Genomic DNA, 16,265 nt, shown 5'->3' with positions numbered 1-16,265 from the left:
AGAACTCGGCGCGAGAAACAAAACGGACGAAGGTCTCCACGGTGTGGTCGGATCGGGGGCTGTCCCTTTTCTTATACTCTTATTTTATTCCTGCACCACACCATCCGGACACCATCGGCCAATGGACACTTGCATTCGGCGCATCTGTATTTCGCCTTTCGCCCCGGAGCGGTACGGAAGACGGCCAGTTTGGCATTCTCCATCTTTGGCCAGTCGATTCTGCAGCAGAAGCAGCAGCAGAAGAAGTCGAGGCATCCACGGCAGCCTGGACTTGTGCCTGGCGAAATGTGTAAGCGATCCAGGCCCCGAGTGGGGAAGATAAATGAATCGTAACCAAGCTGACAGAGTCGTAAATTGCTTAACACTTTCATTTAATACTTACTTATTCATCCCAGCCGTTTTTGCGCGTACGCATCGCGATCGATCGCGTGGTTTTGCTTCGCGCGATCAGAGTACGTACGGGAATACTACACAGTTGTAAAGATTTTACTGACACGGGGGAGGCGTAGTAATGTCATTTTAAAAATAGCAGCCAGCGTGGACTGTTTTTTTTTACTTCAATGTTAGTTTTTTAACTTCCTCTCAGCTGTTCCTGTTGATCGCCCATTAATCGATAATAGCTCCCAAAGGATGATGGCGGATGCGGTGTCCGCATGGAGTAGCAAATGCAATATGAAAATGTTAAGCTAAAGTAATTGTATCTCCCAATCCCCTTACGAATAGTTTAACTAATGTTATCCGTGATGACATTCCGGGAAAATCAACGCACGGACTGTGGAAAACTACACCCAACTATGCAGCACACGTGTGCGACAGTCCGCATGGTAACGTAACGCTCCGTAACGACCGGTAACAGCCGCCGGGAAAATTTCCATAGCAACCAAAAGTTTCCAAACAAAACACTCGATGCCTACCGCGAAGACACGTGACAAACGACGTTGTTTACAGGCAGTTTTGGATTAGTTTTGCGATAGAAAGGACCGAATCGCCTGAAGTGTCCATATCAGTGCGAAAATCCCACACGACACGATGACTTCAGCGACGATTCTCTTTAATGTGACCAAGAACGAGCTGTTCAAGCTGGCGGACAATTATAAAACACTACACCGAAAGCTGAAAGTGAACCATCGGGTTGAGAGGTAGTGTTGTCCTTCTTGTAACAAGAAGTGAATCCTTATGCCACTCCGTACTTCTTTTTTCGACAGTAATAAGAATGAAATCACACCGGAACTTCTCAAAACGGCAACGGTGTTTGTGTTGGCAGGACCCCAGGAGAAGTTTACCGAAACCGAGTTCCAATACTTGAAGGTAACCGAACAAATCTTTAATGATACATAATTTGATCCTGTGTAAACACAAGCCTACCTTTTGGTCCGCACAATGGGTGAGCTAACTTTTAATAACCAGTAATCCATATAACCCTTGCTTAATTAGGATTACATTAATGATGGCGGACGACTGCTGCTTCTGCTTGGTGAGGGCGGTGAGGTGCAGTTCAACACGAACGTAAACTTTCTCCTGGAAGACTACGGAATGACTATCAACAATGGTATGTAATAATCGTTTCCCACACATTAGTGCTTCCAAGTCGATAGCACAAATTTTATGATGACGCTTCTTCTTTTAGATGTTGTGGTACGCCCACAGTATTACAAATATTTTCACCCCAAAGAAGCTCTCATTAGTGGCGGTGTGAGCTGCGAATCGATTAACAATCTGTTGCTGGATTCCAGCAAGAGTATCCTTACGTCGTTCGATTTTATGGACGATAAGTACAAAGTCGAGGTGAGAAAATGACACTCCAACTCGGTTATAATAATCCCATTTCATCACATTCCGATGGGTTTTCCTTTGGATTCGCAGTTTGTGTACCCCTACGGAGCGACGATGAACGTCATCAGCCCGGCAAATGTCCTCCTAACGACGGGCCCGGTAGTTTATCCGTTCAACCGGCCGCTAGCCGGGTACTTTCAGAACCAGAACAATGGGAAACTCGTCGCCATCGGCTCGGGACACATGTTTCAGGACAAGTACATCTCGAACGAAGTAAACACGGCGCTCTGGGATAGCCTCTTTGCTATGATCCTGCAGGATGAGTTCAAATTCAAAGCGTCTGACTTCAACGACTTGGAGGTAGGGGCTGAGTGTTTTTCTGCACAAGAGAATCGAGCATCGTTCTGACGATCGTTTGTATCTTCCCGCTAGATAAATGACTACGCCGTCATACCCGATACGATCTATCTGGCAGAGCAACCGAAGATATGTCTAATGGATTCGCTCGATTACGACATTCCCGCCGACTTCAAGAAGCTATTCGATCTGTCGCTCTACTCGATCAACAACGATCTATTGCGTGATCTTATCAGTACGTACGAAAACTGGATGTGCAATATGAACCGCTGAAGATCATCAAACCACAGTTCGAGATCCCATTACCACCGCTGCAGCTTGCGGTAAGTGTGACGAAAGTGCCCTTCACTGGTTTTACTTACTTACCGATGATGAATCTTTCCCAATGCAGGTATTCCAACCAATATTCAGTGACCTCCCAGCACCACCCTTGGAGCTTTTCGATTTAGATGAAGCGTTCAGTTCGGAAAAGGTACAGATCACACAGCTGACCAACAAGTGTTTGTCGGCGGCAGTCGAAGGTCAACAGCCGGTCGACGAGAAGGAGCTAGGATACTTCATCCAGGAATGCGGACGTATACTGAAGGTGTGCCAGGATGATCAGAAAATGTCGCCGAAGGAAATACTGAACACTATCAGTGTGAAGATTGCAAATTATAAAAAGCTAGATAAAGATTAGTCACATGAAGCACCACACGTGCGCGGAAATTATAAAAAAATTAAATATATTACTGCAAGATAACGAAAAGAGATAAAAGAAATTTTAAAATTTATTGCATACGTTTGAGTAAAAAAAACTTGATTTTGTGAAGTAAGCAAACAAAATTTATAATTGGAAGATTTAATAAATGTACCTAGAATTGGCAATTCGAGTAAGGAGTGAACTCAGCTATCTAAACGCATGCTTTGATACTGACATTCATCTTGACATTTGTTTCGCGTGTTGTCTCTTTCGCTCTCTTTACGTCAAATTTCCATCGACCGACGAGTTCAGAAATCCGTGTGTTTCGCGAAGTGCGATCCGATCCAGCGAAAAATCACTCTACATTTACGCCGCGTACAAAGCAACCACACCAATGGCGTCTCTGTGCGGAAGAATGGTCCTGGCCGCGGCCAAGCGAAACGTGACCTACACCCCAGTTCGATTTTGTAAAAGTAAGTTCCGGCGGTGCTCCTTGTATTGCACAACACCCTTCTGCGTGGGAGCGAAAGAGACAGAGTTAGCAAAATTTTCTTCGCCATCGAGCGAGAGATGCGCGGCTCGGAACTGTCCAAGTGTCTGGCACTTACGTAATTTTGTACGGCAAAAATCTGCATCCTTGACGCTGAAATGCAATGCATCGACCGCTAAAAGGACACCTCTTAATGCTTCTGATAGTTACGCCATAGTTGGATGTAGCAAAGATATGGAAAATGGCTCTAAACCACCAGTCAAAGTTCCGTAGCTACCATCGTGACTGGTTCCACCCAGTACTGCGGGATGTTTTCATTCCGCTGGTGCATCACTCGGATCATGGTTGCTGATAACTGTTTGTTTTCTTGCAGTGATGAACGACCCGATCGAACACGCCACCGGTATTGAGAAGCGTGAGCTGCTGGCCAAGCAAGCCGGTAACCCGGATCCGTTCGATATGCGTGTGTTCAAGCGTGGACCGGGAACCAAGGATACCCCCAACCTGATCCCGTCGGCATTCGATGCTCGTCTAGTCGGTTGTGTCTGTAAGTATTTTTCCAGCGTTCGTGGATATCCTGGAAATCCTTAGGACCCAAGAATGGATGTGCACTACTTACATATCTGTTACATATTTCTTTTTTCCCATTTTTAGGCGAAGAAGATCAAACTTATGTCCAATGGATGTGGCTGCATCAGGTAGGGTTGCAGTGCCTACCCTGCTCACTGAATACTTTTGCGGAAAAGTGCGACTATTACCATTTACTACTTCCTCGTTCCTTTCTAGGGTCAACCGAAACGCTGCGAGTGCGGACACTGGTTCAAATTGGTAGAAAAGGCCCCGGTCTAAATGAAGGAAGAACTTTCCCTGCCACCGCTGTAGAAATCAAAAGCAGACCCAATTAATAATTAAAATCTGGAGAGCATTAACTACAACCAATAAAGAAATCCAGACCGTTAAAAACACGCCCCGCGCCTATGTGACCTAGTGAATTGAGTTCTTGCTGACAGGTTTGCTTAAAATCTACATCCATCGCATCTCGCTCCGTGTCTGTTTAAGAACTAAAAGTTTATGTTCAAGAGCAAAGCGTTCGTGCGTGCGTGTGTTGATCAGCAAGCTTTTGCGGACACCCAAAAGTCGACGGTCAACGTTTGGTTTAGCAAAATGATCACACAACTACAAACCATGCGGCAGCAATATCGATAGCAAAACAAATTTAGTCTTATCCAATAAAATCATAATTTTACTCAAAGCCCTTCTCCTCTAATGTGAACTTTCATGGAAAGAAAATTTAAACCACTTCTTACCATGAAAGTTAACAATTAAAATTAGAACGTTAGCGACATAATTGCATTATCCTACTCAGCTATGAGTTATTCACTTATGTTGTTTATCAAACAAACCTACGTTTATAAAGTTTCAAACGTAAAAATTGCGATTTTAGAAAAATTTTACGAAACACTTTAGCTCATCCAATAAATCATTTGCTTGTCAACATGTTCGTCACTAATGCAAGAACGAATAACCTGGATCCTTCATTAAAATCGATGTATTGGATAAACAACCCTATGTGTTGTTGAATATAAATAAAACACATTTTAATAATTTTCAGTGCTTATTCCCAACGGATAGTTTGAAATAAACTACAATAAAATTCACTTTTGAATTTGTGAAACTATAATTATAAACTCACTTGTGCTGCGTTTGATCAAAGGAGCGTTTTCCGAAGGGATACGTACCAAATATTTACCTTTTTTCCTCCGATGTTCCTCAACAATTTCATCGTCGATTACAGTGTCACAACAAAATACACTTCTGCGAAGACGTTCTCAATTGGGGTGTTGTACTGGGGTTGGGTTGTTTAATTATTAAATCGCAGGAGTGGGAAACGCCCTAGTGACTAGCGGGAGGCCAAGAATTTAACTACCCGAGGCGTTAAAACAGTGCAGTGCGCGGTTACATACCACTGGTGTGTGGTACCCATCGGGTTTTGCGGACACGCTCTGATTGCTAGCCCCAAGGCTCGTTGTCGTCGTCGTACGCTCGTAAGGGGCTATTGGCCGAAGACGGCGATCCGAGCCCATCGATTCGTTAAATTTTGCAGACGAGCCACGCGTGGTCAGTTGCGCTAACAATGGACTCCAAACTGGATCGCACCTACGTGTCGGATTACTTTGCCAATCTGAACGAAATCTCCAAGAAGATCGCGCTGGACATCGACGAGATACGCAGTGCGTACGAGCACATATGGGACGATCTGAGCCGCGAGGAGCAGATGGAAATCGTGAACGAGACGATCATCAAACCGGAGTTGGCGCTGAAATATTTTGACAATTTCTCCACATCGACCGATTCGCTGCAGCGAATTCTGGGCGCGGATGACGACGAGAATGGAGGAGTACCGGGCGAGGAGGACCGTAACGCAAACCTCTACGATGGCAAGCGGCTACAAACGTTCCAGTATGTGCGCACCGGGCGGAAGGTGGTTACGGACGATAGTGTAGGCCTGTTTCGGGACGAACATTCGGCACCGTTCGCACACAAGACCAAAAGTCAGATAAATCTTACCATCTTTCCTGCGGAAAAGGACGAAGGTGATGCCGTTACAGGCGTTGCGAAGACAGCAGGATTGCTTGCGAAGAAATTGCTTCTAAAGTCACCCAAATCCGATGACACTGTCGTTAAGAATGGAAACGGGGCACTGAAGGGGCTTTGCAAGGAGCCGACGTACGACAGCGAGAAAAACATTCTACCAGATGAGCCGCTCGGTGCGAAAGGCATCGGCGGTACCGGGACAGGATTCCTAAGTAAGTTCAACAACATCTTCAACCAGACGCCGATCGAAATGGTGACGGCTACCAACGCATCGGCTACTTCGATCAGTGGCAGTGATGAGATCGACGGAGCGCTCGAACAGGACGAATTCGACACGGACAACGATAAGGTGAACCTGTTCACCAAGAGCTCGAAAAACGAGTGCCTTCACCGTGCGCAATCGTCTTCGGTCGAGGAGGACGACAAAAACTACGATGAGATGAACAGTTTACTCGGTAACAGCAAAGGATTTGATTTCCTCAACAATTGGTAACTCATCCAGTCCTCCCCCAACTCCACGGTTTGGTAAAGTATCTTGCCTTAGCTTCCAGCGTCCCATTTAAAAAGCTCTCTAGTCGCCCCCTCCCCGTTTGTTGCCGATTTGGCATATTCTTGATCTTTAGGTGATGCCCCGTGTTGCAAGTAGGATTAGGGATAGGTTTCATAGCTCTTGCTGCGCTAAAGCGAACACAATCCAAATGGTTCCCAACAAAACTGTTTTACATTCGCTTCTAGCAAGCATGTTTCAAAAGAACAACCATACTCTTAGATGAAACTTTTTTGGTTGTTTTTCGTCACCCGTAAAACCTTAAAATACTCAACCGTAAATGAACAATATCAAATCACCCAGACAGACTGAAAACCCATGCTCCATTAATTATAAAATCGAACTCTAGAATCGATCAACCGAACAACATGACCCCACCACTCCGTGACCAGTATTGGAGATCGTTGGGTGTTTTGAAACCAAAAAAGAATTTAACCCACAAGCTTTTTCTCTTCTTTATACACTTCGGGCCAATGGTCGATGTGCACAATGTTTGGCCATTGCTCGTACTTTAGTTGTAGGGCTATCGTTAGAACAAAATTAAGGGACTACCGGCCCTATCTAGACAGTCACTCGCTGAAGAGTGGCTTATCATGTTTCTCCATCGATTATCATCCCATCTTAATCATTCTTTATTTGTCCGATCGACGATCAAATGATCACCTGACTCCATTAGCAGAGTAAGATCTGATATTTATTCGAAACGAAACGTACGCAAAAGAAAACATGAAGTCATCAATCGTATACATTCAGATATCAGTAAACTATAATACCTCATCTTCACCAGAGTTTAGAGCCTAGTGATGATATTCGAACGAAAGCAGATAACTGTAGCGAACTCTCACATTTTGTATACATTTATATTACAGAACTTTGGCAAAAACAGGTCAAACAATAAAGAATCGTATTCGTAATGTAATCCGAACGCGCGGGGACTGTTATTTATTATGAAACATTTATATTTTTTCTCAAACGTAACCTCATTATCAGAATTTATGATAAATTTGTGCTAAATGTGAACAATGTGAGCTTGCAGATCAATTTTCCTCCGGCATAAGCAAGTTCAAACTTGCACTAGCCCCGGCCAAACTACCCAAGTACTTCTCCTCATCGCCCCGAATGGACAGGACATCGCCAATCTGAACACCTCGTTTCTCGCGCATCATGGCGCACCGCTCCCATCGTGAACCCTGGCACGCCTTACAGCTTACCTTCGGTATCCGGAACAAGCTGACCGTTCGTCCACCACAGTCGGCGCACCGGAAGAAGCGCTTTTCGGCATCGTGCACCCGCAGCTGATGGCCCTCGGACTTGCAACGATCCGCGGCGGAAAACGCAATGTACTTGCACTGCCGGCAGCTGACCGCCTTGCACGCCACCTTGAACGTATTGAGCATCTTCTCTTCCATCGCTTCCTTGCGCTCGAGCGTCTTGAAGTATTCCTCCTGCTGTTCGTTCTCCCTCGCCACCACGAGATCCTGGTGGGACGAGGTCGCTTCGATGATGCGTTTCATGTGCTCCTTCCGGGCACGTTCCGCTTCGTCCTCCACCGCCTTATCTACTTTCTGCCGCTTGGCGGCATTTTCCTCCGATAATGGGGCGTTTTTAGCAACCTCCTCCAATACTCGCTTCTTACCCTGTTCCGTGCCGCGGTACTTGATGAAATTTGGGTTGGACTTTTCAGCCGGTTTTTCTTTCAAAATCGCGGTAGCACGGGCACGCGACTGTAACGCTTTCAACGTAGGCATCTGCTTGGTGAATTCAATGTCGAACGAAGTCCGACTCAACCGGGGCACGGATTCGAGGCTAAACTTTCGATTTGCGAGAGGATTTGCCGGTGTACTGGTGCTGGATGCTGGAGTCTGACTCACTGCCCCCAAACTAGCGGCTTGTTGTGTAGTTTGTGTGCGTGGCGAAGAGACGGACTGTTGACCAGCTTTAAATGATTCCAACGATACACCGAGACTTTGCAATCTTTCCATATCCTTCTTTCGCTGATCAACATTCACTTCTACTCTTGCTGCGGATCCTTTCGGTGTCACGCTAGATCCCGTTGGTCCGGATCCAGTTCTTCGGTAGGAAGGAACAGAAGATGGACTTGAGGCCACTGTACCAGTTTCGCTTCCTCCACCACTTCCTTCAAACGGAGATCGATAGTAATCGGACAACGTTAGCATCCGATTACGATCCTTTTCCATCTGCTTCGGATGCTTTACAGCCTTGATCGCGCTAAAACTTTGCCCCGCGTAGAAAACCTCGTTCTTGCCGAGCACCTTGTTGCGCAGCCCATTCAACCCTTGTCCTCCGGTGGACGTAAGGATCCCGCCACGGTTGCAAGCTTTACCGTACTCCTGCTTAATGTGGTACACGCAATACTCACACTTGCCCAGGTTAACGATGGCCGTACAGCGATCTCCATTCTTCTTGCGACTGCGACATTTGCCAAGATCGCGTGACTGTCCCAATATCATAACTTTCGTTGCCCGGTCGATCGATAAAGTGGCCTCCGAGTTTTTCTCATTGTTCCCGTTCAGGACGTTTGGATTCAGCACGGCCACCACCGTTCCGTCGGCAGTTTTCCAAAGGTCTTTGTAGGCCGACCCGAACAAAAACAGGGTCACCATCTTGATGTCGCCGTGCAGATCACTCAACTTCCAGATGGCAAACTGCTTTCCCTTCGATGTGGTTTTCGTTGGACTTTTGCTTACAAGAACTCCTCCGATCACCCAATCCTGCTCGAGATCGGCTGTTTCGACAAAGTTCCGTAATCGCACAAATGGGACCGCTTTCTTTTCCTTCATATGCTCCTGAAGCATCTGGCTCGACACCAGCGGGTGCACGATACGCATACCAAAGATTGGATCAGTGTGTACGGTCGCTTCGAAAACTGCCGGGATTTTATTAGCCGGTAAATCTTTCCTGGCAGCTCCTCCGGGACTAACGGGCACGGACGGTTTGGCCACTGCTAACGTCTTCTTTCCCTCCTCCTCCGGGGATCGCACTGGAGCGGGTGGCTGGGCAGTGGCACGATTAATTTGCCTCAGCTTGTTATCAACCCACTTCGATAGGGCTTGATCGGATTTTTCCTCTTCTTTCGACTTGAGAAGATCGTTTATCTGACGCCCGTATTGGTTATATTTGCGCTCGAAGAAGTTTCTCGTCTCTTCGTCGTCCGATGAATCAACGTCCGCATCCCGGATCATAGCGGCCACCGAATCATCAGTTTCCGGCGCGGCACGGTTTGATGAACCACTAGCCGTGTTTTCTGTATCACCCAGCAGAAAGCTGGAACCCTCTGTGGTCAGTTTCGGTTTCGGGGTGTCCACTGGGCCGCCGCTTCTCGGAACGGCACTGCTATTTTCCTCATCTGTATTATCCTCGTAGGCATCCAACAAAAGTTGTTCCAGTTCGTCTACTTCGAGCTCTTCAATTGCTTCAGCCATTTTGCCGGATTTTTCTTTAATTCACAATTACTTTAATAAATAATATTACCTACGAGCTCACACGTAAAACTTTTCAATTCAACTGAACAACAATATCAGAAACGTGAAAAGATTTGTTTACTTCAGTTTCCCGCCTAGTTTAGAAAACTAATTGTGTGGAAAAGAGATAGCACTCTACCGGGAACAAGGTGAATAAACTTCGATAACTAAAAAGCCAAAATTTGCCAATTTGTTAATAACTATTGATTCTCTTAACCGATTTTCACGATTGACCCCTTAAATGAAAGGTCTGCTCAAGACACACAACTTTGTGTAACAATAGATCATTCTATATTATCTAGTTTTTGAGAAAATTGATTTTTCGAAAAGCTTCGGAAATCTATCGGTTCCGGTGGAACAAGGTACTCAATACTTCGAATAGCCATTTAGGCAAAAATTGCCATTTTGTTAATAACTTTTGATTCTTTGAACCGATTTTCACGATTGACCCCTCAAATGAAAGGTCTGCTCAAGACACACAACTTTAACGATAGTAAGATTTTCCAGGCCACTTAGTTTTTGCAAAATGATTTTGTATGGGAAAATGGCCGAAACAGCCTATTTGCCAATAACTTTTGATTCTGTGGACCGATTTTTACGACAGACCCCTCAAACGAAAGGTCTTTTGCAGACCAACAACTTTGTCGAAGTAAAGACATATCCATCGTTTCCAGTTTTGGAGAAATTAATACTGCGACACATTGTAAACATGGCCCGGTCGACCGAAACTCTTCGAAAATCTCCAAATGTCATTTTCATATAATCCCTGGAAAACCCAGTTCGAAAGGTCCCCTCTCTTCGAAAGAGAGATTTTGCGATTTTGCGAGAGAATTTTCAGTTCTCTTTTCTCTTTCAAATTGGCGCATAGTGGTGGGTAGGTTCCTCGGAACTGAAATGAAACAGCTCCCCCTGGGAGCGTATAGCGATAGCGATCCAGATGGTCCTGGGGACCATTCAAAAGCTCGATTTAGCCTTTGGATCAATTCAACCATTGTTAAAGTCACAAATAATATGAAAAATCGGTAAATTTGGTAGGCACGCATGATATTACGGACTGGGATTCGGATTCAAAGATCCGGATCTCAGAATGGATTTGAATCGAAAGATTCGAATCGCTGTAGGGATTCAGTTTTCCCATCACTAATCAGAAACGTGAAGAGATTTGTTTACTTCAGTTTCCTGACAGCGCAAGCCTTAAGAACCTTGGTTACAATTTGAATTAACGGTTGAAACAACTTATTTGTTAAAATAACTTTGTAACACCTAGACCGATTTGGACAAATGAATAGTGTTTATAAAATAACTATCTTTGTACTACAAACGTTTTTCCGTGGTTCTTGGTTTTTGGGAAAATTTATTACTTAGACGTTCAATTATGCGATAGCACATTTGGAAGGTTAGTTCGTTTGAACAACATTTCTGAAAGTTTCAACATGCAGCTTCCAATTAAACTGTACATTGCGTTAGTTTCGAATTTCCCAAAAAATATAGGATAACAATCGGCAAAATCAACAGACGGCAAAAGGAGATGATCCACTGGAGGCGGTATGTTAACCACATTCAATAATGGAGACCGTAAACGGTGTTTAAGCGTTTAAAATAGAACACAGAACTTATTGCTACCCGCATGTTCTAGTGGCAGAAATAACAGATTGATATTTGGCACAGAGATGTGAACCATCATATCAAATATCTAGGTCGCTATTATCGCTGTTTAATTGCATGTTTGTCAATCTCATACGCCTTGACAATACAAAGTGATACCCAAAAGATCTCGAATGAATCACAATTGTCCTAGCCTAGCTTAGAAGCAAAAACATTTGCAAGTTTGTCTATCATTGCTCATTGCTTATCAAAGTACCAAGAACCGTGTAACATTCCATTCGAATTGGCGACAAACGCGATTAAAAATGGCCAACGTATTCTTTTCTTTTAATCCCTCTGGTCCTTGCCTTGCAAATAAAAAAGGGCTCTATATAGTTTCTCACTCTCCCTATTTGTCATTCACCGTTAATTCCATCCTTGACTCTGAGAGCGTGCTCGGTCGATTCAAGCTACGATAGGGGTAGGTCGAAGCCTCCCCCGACAACCCCCATCTAAAGAAGCTATATCACAAGAAGGGTGAGGCTCTCTCCGGGAGCAAGGCTGCTGGTGGCGCCGGACGGAATTTGTTTCGCACGCCGGCGCGGGCTCGGTATATGATCGAAGGCACAGCGGATCGTCAGTTGTCTCGAGAAGATCGTCGCGAAAAGTCCTATCCAAGACGCGGGAGTCCGTGCAAACTGCTGGCGGTTCAGGTGTTCAGGCCAAGCGTGTTGCCAACCGGTTCAAGTTTTTACCACACCAACCGCTGTTGTGGCCGTGCTGGGCTCTTGTTGGGCGGTGCAAGTGCGTTTGACGTTGATCGTTGCCAGGTTTCACCGAAACCAGTCGGAATACTGCACTACTTTCGGTGTAGCACAGGTAAGCCAACCTTGTGAACCATCCAGTCGAAGCAGGATCGGGGCAGTATTTTTAATGTGATATTTAAATTAGAGACAATAGGCGATTGAAAAAAAATGCCATCGAAAGAGGATAACATTGAACTTATGATAACATATTGATCGGCGACTTCCAGGTGAACGTCCATGCTATTTATGGCACCAAAACTATATACGGTCAACTTATAGGCTGTACCTGCTAAAGGTTCCGTGTTAGCAAATGGCAATAACGGTAATTTAAAAAAAAAAAGAAAAAATCTAGTAACGAAGGATCCGCTGTAGAAAAAGTGCAAAAATTGAGACCTTTTTTTAAATCTCTTGCTTTCACACGAGGTTCAGCCATTCGGGCAGCCTCATCGTGTACGTTTCAATTACGTCACATTTTCACATATCTCAATTAATCAAGTCGTTCGAGTAACTACGCATTCCTTGTACAAGAAAAAACGATGTAACGGTTCAATCAGTGACGCCTCCTCTCCACTGCGTAGCTTGGCTAAGGCCCGCAAGAAGGCAACAAGACATTGAAGACCGCATCTGTTCAATCAAAGTCAGTTCTTCGTTTGTCGAACCAGACTCCATCTTCGTACGCTATTCGTGATGCACATTTGTTCTTGGTTTTCATGTTGTATTCCGTGTTGCGTATGACCACTGTTTGAAGCTAACCTGCACAGGGTGACTTTGGCCGGGGCCATGCCAGTCCCTTGGCGGCTTAAATCCCCCACACGGTGCATCAATATTTGCCTACCCTTGCCGAGGGAAAATGTGTGCCATGATCAGGGAGAAAGGTTTGAACTAGAAAATAGCCACCGACTAGAAAGCGGACACCTTGCAAAAAGGGTAAACCAAAAGTCAAACAAGAAAATCGTAAGATCAGTGTACCACCACGGGTTCCTGATAGCAACGGTCGCCGCCGGACGTCACACCTTCTCCCGGGGGTTTGGTTTTGTTTATCCGCCACAAATTAAATCCGCGCTGCCTGGGAACAAAGATGCGCACCGGACCGAGGCGCTTTCTTGGAGTGACGGAAAGTGCCAGCGCGTCAGCGACAATATTTGGATATGCATTATTCCAGGCAAGGAAAGATTACACAAGTATAATAACATTTTGACCGACAAAGTCAAAGTGAGTGAGCGTTTATCTTCTTGGCACGCGGGGGAGGCTAATTATAAACGCCACCGTGACGCACTATTTGTTGACCATTCTTTCCAGTGTCGATCTCCAGCTGGTGTCGATTGACCGGCAATCCATGAACTTCCAATTCCAGACACACTAAAAACGGCCACAATCGAGACACGTTAACAAGTTCTGCAAATATATATATTCATCTACTAATGAGGTTTGAGAACGAAAATGACATGATTGTTTTTAAATACTTTTATAAGGGGAACGTCGATTTACATTAAAATAAAATAGTAATGTGAAGTGTATAAGCTAATTTTTTCCTATCATCTTACAGCATTACCATGGAGAAAACACAAGAACCAACCGATGCGCCACAGGATCAAAATGTTCCCGCCTCTAAAACCGTGGAGACATCTTCTGGTTCCACCGTCGTAAAGCTAACGAAACGGGCGGCGATCACGCAGATTTTGTTAGCCGTTGTGGCTAACATCACGATCATTTCATCCGGTATGGGCATTGGCTTTCCGTCGATCGCAATGATTGAGTTGACGAACTCCACTACATCCGTGGTGCTGTCCGAGTCCGAAGCAACGTGGTTTGGTAAGTTACAGCGACTCCACACCCGATTGGAGAAGTCCAAATTATACTTTTCAATCCTTACAGCTGCGATCACCTCGATCATGTGTCCTTTCGGGGGTTTGCTTTCCGGTTACCTTTTGGATAAGATCGGTAGGAAGAAAGCGCTCTACAGCATCAACATCCTTTCGATCATCTCCTGGGCTATCATGTCATTTGCAAGTCGCACGGATCCTGACATTCTTTTTATAGAGTTGATGGTTGCACGTGTTATTATCGGTAAGTTGCCATTTTCGGCTAATATATTCAAAGAAATGAGATAGATTCGATTTCTTAGGTCTCGCCATCGGATTGTCCAGCACCCCTGCCTCGGTTTATGCTGCCGAAGTGGGGCATCCAAATCTGAGAGGCCGTCTGACGCTGCTAACTGCAGGTTTCACCGGTATCGGGATGTTGATCGTTTACTCGCTTGGCTACATGTTCAAGGTAATCTTTCTTTCGCTTGTATTTCCAATAAGTTACGGTTGACACATGCTTGGTTGCATTTGATAGGACGATTGGCGCTACGTCTGCACGATCTGTGGGGCCTTCACCATAGTTTCGATGCTCACCGTCATTCCCCTGCCCGAATCGCCCAGCTGGCTGGTGGGTAAAAAGCGGTTACCGGAAGCCGAACGATATCTGAAGGTGATCCGTGGCATCAAGGAGGACAACCACCCGGAGATCAAGGCCGAGCTGAAGGCCCTCGAGGAGAACATTGCCCGATTCCGTTCGTCCGAGTCGAAAAAGACCTCCAAGATGGTGCAGCTGAAGAAACCCGAGGTCTACAAGCCGCTTACCATCATGTGCACTTTCTTCGTGTTCCAGCAGTTCTCCGGCATCTTCGTGATCATTGTGTACGCGGCCAGCTTCTCCATCGAAGCCGGTGTCGCTATCGATCCATTCCTCAGCGCGGTACTGGTTGGGTTTACGCGTGTCGTTACCACTCTGCTAATGGCATTCATATCGGACAAGTTCGGTCGTCGGCCACCGGCCCTGTTTTCCGGCTTCGGTATGGCCTGCTGTATGTTTGGTTTGGCTGCGTGTGCCATCTTCCCGGTGGCCGATACGGAACTGAACTGGATACCGACCGCGCTGCTGGTGACGTTCATCTTCACCGCCACACTCGGCTTCCTCACGCTACCGTTTTCGATGAACGCCGAAGTTTACCCCACGAAGGTGCGCGGATTCGCCTCCGGACTGACCATCTTCTTCGGCTACACGATGTCCTTTATCATACTGAAGGTTTACCCCACGATGGTCAGCATGCTTGGAAGTGAAAATGTGTTCCTGTTCTTCGGCGTCGTTTCGTTGATCGGTATCCTTTTTGTGTACTTCTTTCTGCCCGAAACGAAGGGCCGCACTCTGCAGGACATTGAGGAATACTTCCGGGGAGACAAATGTACAGACGCGACCAAGCAGGATACCAAAGCGTGACCATAAGGACGGTCGTGTATTGGGTAAGCGTAAGCTACGATTCTGTGATAGAGTGGGTTTAGCGTACGATACCACGTTGAAGTTTTACCAATTGACATTTTTTAACTGTAGGCAGTTTGAAATCTCAACATTTATTCAGTGTTAAAATAAATGAAAATATTCAAAAATGCAAACATTCTCATCATAACTATGGGTAAATGGTGTGCGTGATGACAAAAAGACTGGTACTATTTAATTAAGAAATAACTAAGATGACATCTAGTTATCTATTCGTCAAGGCCATTAACTTGTTTTTTTAAAAAAACATCCTCTGAAACGATTCTGGCACAATAATTTGTTTACCAACGGTAGCAACGTAGACTATGTTGGTAACATGCTCGCTAATATGTTAATCGTGTCCTTTAAATCAAAGCGCCAGCGAAATCATAAGGTGATTCATTTCAGTGGCCCCAGACTTCTGTCTGGTAGTTAATTAAAAACACGTTTTTCCAAAAAGACGAACATGTTTTTGCGCCATGCTTGGGTTAAAAGGAAAAATACCACATAGACATCATAATTTTTGCATCTTTGTGACACTTGTGTTTAGGAATCGAGAAATAGACTACCACCAACGAAGTTAATCCGTTAGATTAACCCACCGGGAAGTTTTCAACGCCCACAGGGCGTTAATTAACTTATAATTCTC

General features: G+C 45.3%; 5 protein-coding genes across 5 annotated transcripts; 4 read left to right on the top strand and 1 right to left on the bottom strand.

Moving 5' to 3' along the window:
• The first annotated feature begins 1,029 nt into the window (after positions 1-1,029).
• Positions 1,030-2,809, top strand: LOC131281687 (intraflagellar transport protein 52 homolog). Its single transcript, XM_058311034.1, is given in 8 exon segments — positions 1,030-1,139; positions 1,206-1,308; positions 1,435-1,549; positions 1,628-1,785; positions 1,864-2,133; positions 2,206-2,371; positions 2,374-2,453; positions 2,522-2,809. Coding segments are annotated over 8 exon segments (1,290 nt in total).
• Positions 2,810-3,106: 297 nt separating this feature from the next.
• Positions 3,107-4,538, top strand: LOC131289783 (cytochrome c oxidase subunit 5B, mitochondrial-like). The gene is made up of 4 exons (XM_058319097.1): positions 3,107-3,285; positions 3,676-3,849; positions 3,957-4,000; positions 4,089-4,538. Exons 1-4 carry the CDS (start codon positions 3,207-3,209, stop codon positions 4,149-4,151), a joined length of 360 nt encoding a protein of 119 aa, XP_058175080.1. The 5' UTR covers positions 3,107-3,206; the 3' UTR covers positions 4,152-4,538.
• An 849-nt stretch (positions 4,539-5,387) lies between these two features.
• LOC131282333 (uncharacterized) lies at positions 5,388-7,360 on the top strand. Its single transcript, XM_058311765.1, has one exon. It carries the CDS (start codon positions 5,437-5,439, stop codon positions 6,388-6,390), a length of 954 nt encoding a protein of 317 aa, XP_058167748.1. The 5' UTR covers positions 5,388-5,436; the 3' UTR covers positions 6,391-7,360.
• Positions 7,334-9,887, bottom strand: LOC131282332 (protein MCM10 homolog). The gene has a single exon (XM_058311764.1). The coding sequence runs from the start codon at positions 9,885-9,887 to the stop codon at positions 7,482-7,484; it is 2,406 nt and encodes an 801-aa protein (XP_058167747.1). The 3' UTR covers positions 7,334-7,481.
• A 3,982-nt stretch (positions 9,888-13,869) lies between these two features.
• LOC131283160 (facilitated trehalose transporter Tret1-like) lies at positions 13,870-15,580 on the top strand. Its single transcript, XM_058312741.1, has 4 exons — positions 13,870-14,128; positions 14,192-14,383; positions 14,442-14,590; positions 14,657-15,580. Exons 1-4 carry the CDS (start codon positions 13,870-13,872, stop codon positions 15,578-15,580), a joined length of 1,524 nt encoding a protein of 507 aa, XP_058168724.1.
• Positions 15,581-16,265: the final 685 nt, after the last annotated feature.

Source organism: Anopheles ziemanni, chromosome 2, assembly GCF_943734765.1.
Source record: "Anopheles ziemanni chromosome 2, idAnoZiCoDA_A2_x.2, whole genome shotgun sequence".
NCBI classification, from domain to species: Eukaryota; Metazoa; Arthropoda; class Insecta; order Diptera; family Culicidae; genus Anopheles; species Anopheles ziemanni.
The sequence above is the reverse complement of the archived record's forward strand: the minus strand, read 5'-3'. Positions and strand labels throughout refer to the sequence as shown.